We start from the raw sequence: 7,584 nt of genomic DNA on the forward strand, positions 1-7,584 counted from the left end.
TAGCTTCAGTTGCGGCTTTTACTTGTGAACATGCCTTTGATGTCTCTAGTCTCTAGTAATGATAATAATGATATAATAATAAATAGAGCGTATATAGTAAAAGTTAAATCAGATATTAAAAAATGAAATAGCATGTCTGCAGGAATGTGGTAACTATGTGAGAGAGTTAGTATGTGTGTGAAAGAGAAGGGAAATGATGTTCTATTTGATTTGGCTTTACAAGAGTCCTTATAGAGTGGAAGATTGAAATAACTACTTATATGTTATGGCTTTCAAAACCATGGCCAATTATTTTGTGGTTGCAAGGGAGGACCTGTAATAACTGATAACTACTTATACGTTATTGTGTTAAATTGAAATATTTATGAATAGTAAGATATAATTGTTAAAATATTTTAATTGGAATTGGACTAGTGCTGCTTATGAGGTGTGCATGAAAAGTACACTACTAAATATTTGGCCATTGCTCCGGGTTGGAATGCATGGCAGTTAAAGTTGTGTTTTATTTTATTTACTAATTTTTTAGTTGCTTTTCTAGGAATTCATATGTAATAATCTTTTCTCTTGCAGACCAATCCATTTGATTTATTTGAGACTTTTTTGGGCTAAGTATGGGTGGCTTTTGTCGTGGCATGGATTCTACTGGATTTGGAACATGTCGAAGTACTGTTACTAAGGGTCAAGACATCCAGTAAGTTATGCAGCATTTAGTTGGGTATTTCTTGTGCCCATGTTAGTCAGTTCAATAATTTTTATACTTAGCTTCATAAGGTAAATGTTATCCGTGTTTAAAAGTTTGATTCAAATGTCAACAGGTATGATTTCTCCTTGACATTTTCTGAGGCAATTTTCGAAATAGAGAAAGAATTTGACCTTTCTCATTTGGAAACATGTGAAGTCTGTAGTGGTACTGGAGCAAAGATTGGCTCTAAAATGAAAATATGTTCAACTTGTGATGGGAGGGGTCAGGTGATGAGGACTGAACAAACACCTTTTGGATTGTTCTCATAGGTAATTTGTTATATGTCTGAGGGGAGATGATATCATTTTTTTCTTGATTTGTATGCCCTGCTACCTGATATGAAGTAAAAAAAAATAAAAAAACCTTAATAATGTGTTGTATGATTGATGCATTGACCTATGTCTTCCAAAGAAGTTTCTACATTGATTTGGCATGTGCATTTTCTCTTGAGTTATTGATACCTGCCTCATTTTTACCTTTGAGAATAATTAGTTATGTTCTTATCAATTGCTTATATTAATTTGTTAGTTATTCTTTATTCTTATGCAGGTTTTCTTACATGATGTGTACATGAAAATATATTTCTAATCCCATTTTTTAGTATTAGGTTTCAGTTTGCTCGACCTATGGAGGTGATGGTGAAATCATATCTGAATACAGGGTGCAACAGTGAGGAATGCAGGGCCATACATAGAGAGACTGAAGTTGAATCAAGAAAGAGAGAAATTGGCAAGTAAGGTTATGGAAAAAATGTCTGAAATAATTATCTAATCTATTGTCATTCTACAACTCAATGGGCCAAATTTGCAATGAAGTTTTGAAAATTAAGATTCCCAGGCTTGAAATTGTCAATGAAAATGAGTGTGTACCCATGATTTTGTTGACCATGGTTGGTGTAAATGTATTAAGTTAGGTGTGTACTTTTAAATGTAAATTAGGTGACGTGCTCTTTATTTTTTTGGTTGGGTTTTGATGTGTAGAGAAAATTAAATGATGAGAACCAATGTATAATATTTAGATAAATTTGGAATAAAAAAAGTAATCAAAATAGAGTTTATTTTCTATATTTTGTTTATGGATTATGATTTTTTTATTGTGAAATTTTAATAAAAAATTATTTATTTAACGTGGTAAAAATGACGGTAAAAACTATCTTTTTAAACGATAAAAAAATATTTCGGTGAAAAAGGGTAGTTTGTAATTGTCATTTTAATCCTACAAAAATGGCGGTGAGGGTAAAAATGGCGGTTCAAAAATGCCATTTTAACCAATCAAAACAACACTATTAGGGTAAAAATGGCAGTTTGAACTGCCGTTTTAACTCTGGAAATAATGGCGGTTTGAACCGCCGTTTTAACCCATTTAAAAATCGCGCGTTTTAACCAATCAGAAAGTGTCATTTTATTACCGCCGTTTTAACCTATCCAAAAACCGCCGTTTTAACCAAGGTAATTGTGGCGGTTTTCTGAAAACCGCCGTAATAACCAGAATGGCGCCCAGAATAACGGCGTTTCTTGGAGGCGCCATTTTTGGTAATAATGGCGGTTCTAACCGCCGTAATTTCCAAAAATAACCGCCATTTTAACCTTTTTTTTGTAGTGGTCGTGATTGATAATTGTTATCTTTGCTGATTGATTTAAATTCCTATAACTCTAGTCTTTCCTTAGGAGTTGGCTAGGACTTTAGGTGTTAAATTGATTTATCCACTTGACTTTTCTTTACTTTAGTAAAGGTTAACTAAGTGGGATTAAAACTCAATTCTCATCACCATCGATAAGGATAACTAGGATAGGACTTCCAAATTTTTATACCTTGCTAAGAGTTTTATTAGTTATTAATTTATTAATTCCTGCAATTTATTTCCCTTGTTCAAACCTTTTCAAACCCAAAAAAATATTGTTTTCTATAACCAATAACAGATCATACCTCCCTGCAATTCCTTGAGAAGACGACCCAAGGTTTGAATACTTCGGTTTATAAATTTTATTGGGTTTGTTACTTGTGACAACCAAACTTTTGTACGAAAGGATTCTCTGTTGGTTTAGAAACTATACTTACAACACGATTAATTCTATAAATTTCTTTACTGGTAGGGAGATTATCCCGTTGGGCTTGATGAAGTGGTCGCCCAAACTTACTACACCGTGCTGGTGAGTCCTTAAGTCGGCATCCCGGAGACCCAAGGCGTCGAACACATTACGGAACATGATATTCGAGTCGGCCCCGGTGTCTACGAGGATCCGCTTGATAAGGCCGGTTCCCACTCTGGCCGTGATGACCATGGGAGGGTTTTCCGCGACCTCATCGAACCACTGGTCCTCCTGACTGAACGAGATGGGCGGAACCTTTTTGGAGCTTCGCACGGAAGAGGAGGAGATCGCCAGGACTTTGGCGTCCTTCTTGTGTGCTGACCTCGACCTTGGAGCCGCGTCTATTGCTGTTACCACGTTTACTATGGTAAAGTCGTGCTCGTTGTCCTCTGGCTCCTGACATCGCTTCACTGCGCGGGTCTTTTCCTCTCCCTCGCGGTCGCGATCTCGTCTCCTTGGCTCCCTGATGAGGTGGGAGAATTCAGCCAGCTTTCTGTCCCAGATCGCTTGTTCTAGCGCGTCCTTCAGGTTGAAACAGTCATGTGTCTTGTGTCCATAGCCCTTATGATAATCACAATAGAGGCCCTTGTTCCTCCCTGTTCTGTCCTTGAGAGGTCGGGGCTTTGATAGAATTCATTTCTCAGCTATCTGCTGATAAACTTCTACGATGGGAACGGTGAGGGGGTGTAGTTGGTGAATTTTCTGACTCAGAGAAACGGCCTGGATGTCTTGCTCGGCCCGCCGTCTCTGGCGTGCTCCTTCGGCCTTTCCCCGCAACCATGCTGCCAGGGTTGGTTGTAGGCGGGCTGCCGTTTGTTGGCTGCCACAACTTGACTGACTTCTTCATCGTTGATATATTCCCTGGCCACGCTTTGGATCTCTTGCATCGTCCATAAGGGTTTCGTGGTGAGGTGCTTCCTGAAATCCTCATTCAGGAGTCCATTCGTCAGACATAAACTGGCCACCGAATTAGTTAGCCCGTCGATCTCCAAACATTCATCGTTGAACCGGTCTAAGTATTTTCTGGTCGGCTCGCCAGGCCTTTGTGTCACCCCGAGTAAGTTGATTGGGTGTTTTGCCTTCGCGGTTTGGGTAGTGAATTGGGCCAAGAAAGCGCGGCTAATGTCCGAAAAACTAGCGACGGAGCCTTGTGGGAGGCTGTTAAACCACCGTATTGCAGGTCCTGCCAGGGTAACCGGGAAGGCGCGACACCTTACTTCATCGCCTACTCCCTCCAAGTTCATTCTGGCCTCGAAGGCCGTAAGATGCTCCTGGGGGTCTTGGGTTCCGTCGTACCTCATGTCCGTCGGCTTATCAAAGTGCTTTGGTAGCCGGACCTCGAGGATGGAACGATGAAACGGGGTTGCGCCCATTATCACGGGTCGCCGCATTCTCCTCGGCCTTTCTCCGCCGTCTTCCCGCTCACGCCCTGTGGCGCATCTCCTTTCAGGCCGAGTGTATGTCACGAGATCACGACGTCTTCTTGGGCGTTCCTGTTCCTCCCAAGCGCTTTCAGATTCAGATCGTGGGCTAGGCATGCGCCGGGAGTGACTTTTTTGAGGAGTTCTTCCGCGCGCCTCGGTAGACCGGGAAGGGCTTGGCTCGGGAGTTCTTTGATGATGTTCCTGATCTGCCAGCTGGCGTTCTAGGTTCTGTATCCTATGACGTAATTCCTGCATTATTCTGGATCTATTGCTGCCTGTTCCCCCAAATGGGCGTCTCTCTTGGGATCGTGAAGACGGCTCGGGTCGTCGTGGAGGGGACCTTGTGTGCTCCCAGGAGGAGGCCACGGAGGCTGCCCCTCTGGGCTCTACCCCGCGGCCAAGTTCTCTAGGACCCCGTATGACGTCCATTTAGGCAATCCCCATAGATGGCGCCAATGTACGGTAGCTCGGGTACCGGACGGTTCGGGGAGATTGCAGAGTTGGAAAGGTGGGGTTTCGCCTGGTTCAAGGATGTGGGAGTGAGGCTGGAGCAGCCGACTTCACGAGCTCTTCGTGTGGAGGGGGGTGCCACCTGCAAAGACACTCCGACGCTCTAGTCAGACAGGTGTGCAGGTGAGAAAGGGATAAGATGATGTGTGTGACGTACCTTGGGGGAGGGGTAGGACCCTCCCCTTATATACCTTGTTAGAAAAGTGGGCCCCATAGGAGAAGGCCTCTTTTCAGGAAGTTTTCTTCTCCCCATCTGTTATGCAGCTGGCAAGGAAGGTGCATGGCCGGGTCGCCAGACGGGCGGGTACGGTGACTCGCCCAATCGGGTCGGTAGGTCTTTGGGCCGGGTCGGTCTTCACACCTAGCTGGGCTGGGCCGTAACAGTCTTTTTAAATTTAAAATTTATTTTAACAACTATAATTGTCGTTGTTTGTACTGATGAAAAATCATTTTTAGTTTCATATAAACAAATACTAGTATTACAATTTTTAAAAATTTATATTTTAAAAGTCAAATTTAATAAACTATTTTAATTTTGAAAAAGAAAAAAGTTTAGAAGTATGATTAATTTGCTCATTTTCAGTAAAAATAAAAAAGAAACTTGAAAGTATGTAAAAAATATTTTCAAAAAGTCACATGAAATTGAAAACAATGTTTTTGTGTTTTAATTAGTATTTTTAGATATTTAGGTTTAAATTTTTTGGAAACATTTTGGGTTGAAAGTACAGTATTTTGCATTATACCACAAAGCATTGTTGTAAAAATCGGATCGGATTGGTCGGTTCAATCGAAAAACTAGTGAACCAGATTTTATACTGGTTCGGTCTGGTGTTTAGACCGTACAAAGAATCAAACTAGTACGAACCGGTCCGACCGAACTGCTTGAGAGTGAAAATATTTTCAAAATGCTTAAGGTAGGGTTTGAACCCTTGCCCTCAAGGAAACAAAAGAAGTCTACAACCACAAGGCCACTATGTTTCTCATTAAAAATTATGCAAATTATAATACATATAGATATTTTTCATCAAATAATTTATTTTTATTTAATTTATTTTAATTTTAATTATAAACTTATTCATTCTTAAATTAATTATATTTTTATTTAACAATAATTATAAACTCACTTATGTAAAAATAATAAAATATTTATTGTTCATATTCCATATTGTTTTAAAATAACTTGATATTTTTAAAATGTTAGTAAAAATATGTATTTTAAATTTTAATTTTAAACTTTTGACTTTTTTTATTTTTTATTTACATAGGACCGGATTATCCGGTTCAACCAGTAACCCATCAATTAAACCAGTGATCCAGTGACCCAGTAACCTGACCAGTTCGATTACCGATTCTGTTCTGATAACTATGCCACAAAGAACTAACGGTTTTTTCCCACAATGCGATACTTTATTTAGTGGGTTTTAAACAAGGTGCGTGTAATTGATGAGAGTTCAATTCCATCCACTTTCATTTTGAGTTTTTTTTTTTTAGGGTAAAAAACTATAATAAACCAATGCCAGGCCTAAATTACGTAAATAAGCCAAAACCAAAATCGTTTATATTACATTTGTTTGTTTATTCTTTTGGTGATTAGTAGTAATTTTGTTCTTGTTTAAATTATCTTTTTTCTATTGCAAAATTTTAAATTTTTTTTTATTTGTCTATGTCCCAACATCACTGGATATAAATAACAATTTTTAATGACAATTTTTCTTAAATCATGTGCTTTGATTTGAATTCAAGCAATCAAACTAATAACATAATACAATTATTTGTAGCAGATTAACTAAATTACGAAACTAAAATATATTCATAAATTTTATAATTTTATTAAAAATATAATTATGTTATTTCTAGTTTTAAAATTGAAATTTTTTTGAAAATGACTAAAACAAGCATATTTTCACTATTTTTTCTATTTGAAAACAAAACATGTTTCAACAAACTAATCACGTTTCAATAAAAGTAAAAAATATTTTCACGAACTAATTAATCGCTTAATTTTATGTCCTAATTGTTTACCGATTGTTGAGAAAATACCATTAGCTAGGTAAAACTATTTATAATTTAATTTAAAAGCTTGCGACAATAAATAAATATCCAATTATTTTTATTACACAACATAACACATAACGCAATCAACGAGAATCATTCCATACACATATTCAAGTTTAAAACATTGTGAAAATTCAGTTGCAGTCAATTTCACATGAAGTTGATAGTTAAGAATCGTTAAATGATTTGATTAATTTGATTCAATTTTTATTTAACGACTCTCATTTATCAACTTTACATGAAGTTGACTGCACCTGTATCTTCACACTGATTATTTAGATCATAACAAGCAATTAACTTGATAATCACCGTTATGCCTTGAGAAGATAAGCATCAATTTCTTTAGTGCACTTGTCAACATACTCCATGTAGCCATATGGAGCTTCAACATCATTATTGATCTTCTCATATTCAACAGTCCAGGTAACTGAAGTAGTGCTATTATTACTATTGTCACTCACTTGAAAAGCTAGCTTAAAAACCTTATAGTTTTTACTGATATCTCCATCAAAGAGGTTGAATATCATCAAATATTTATGCTCATCAATGATGTCAATCGTCTCATTACATGTAACCACCTTGCCATCTGTTATTATAATCAATATCAACGAACAGAAGAAGGAGGATGAAAGGAAAAGAGAATATATGTATATATTAATTAAATTGAAGGAGATATACAAGATCGAAAACTAATTTAAAAATTAAGTTGTTTAAACACATTTTTTATATTTATAAAATGTTTTGCATTCACTTTTTTAATATC

At 37.3% G+C, this 7,584-nt stretch overlaps 2 protein-coding genes across 10 annotated transcripts in view; one reads left to right on the forward strand and one right to left on the reverse strand.

Annotated features, from left to right (window-relative positions):
- Nucleotides 1–1,806, forward strand: part of LOC107613846 — a 5,584-nt gene extending 3,778 nt beyond the window's left edge. For 6 of the 9 annotated variants that reach the window (XR_002352873.1, XR_001614203.2, XR_001614202.2 and 3 more), the window contains 3 exons: nt 571–691; nt 816–1,011; nt 1,344–1,806. Coding sequence is in view for 1 of the 9 variants with exons in the window: in XM_021109724.1 (XP_020965383.1) it covers nt 571–609 (39 nt within the window). In the remaining 8 variants the exon portion in view is untranslated. Of the gene's footprint in view, nt 1–570; nt 692–815; nt 1,012–1,291 lie in introns of all 9 variants that reach the window. The other 3 variants (XM_021109723.1, XM_016316016.2, XM_016316017.2) reach the window with 3 other exon arrangements.
- LOC107611408 lies at nt 2,797–4,685 on the reverse strand. The gene is made up of 2 exons (XM_016313335.2): nt 3,672–4,685; nt 2,797–3,453 (listed from the first exon to the last, which is right to left on the reverse strand). The coding sequence occupies exons 1-2, from the start codon at nt 4,683–4,685 to the stop codon at nt 2,797–2,799; spliced, it is 1,671 nt and encodes a 556-aa protein (XP_016168821.2).

The sequence above is a fragment of the Arachis ipaensis genome, chromosome B08, assembly GCF_000816755.2.
Source record: "Arachis ipaensis cultivar K30076 chromosome B08, Araip1.1, whole genome shotgun sequence".
Lineage (NCBI taxonomy): Eukaryota > Viridiplantae > Streptophyta > Magnoliopsida > Fabales > Fabaceae > Arachis > Arachis ipaensis.

Coding starts and splice junctions, on each gene's coding strand:
- LOC107611408 (XM_016313335.2), bottom strand. CDS start 4,685: ATGGACGTCATACGGGGTCCTAGAGAACTTGGCCGCGGGGTAGAGCCC. Junction 3,454..3,671: donor AATATATCAACGATGAAGAA/GTCAGTCAAGTT, acceptor ATTCTATCAAAG/CCCCGACCTCTCAAGGACAG.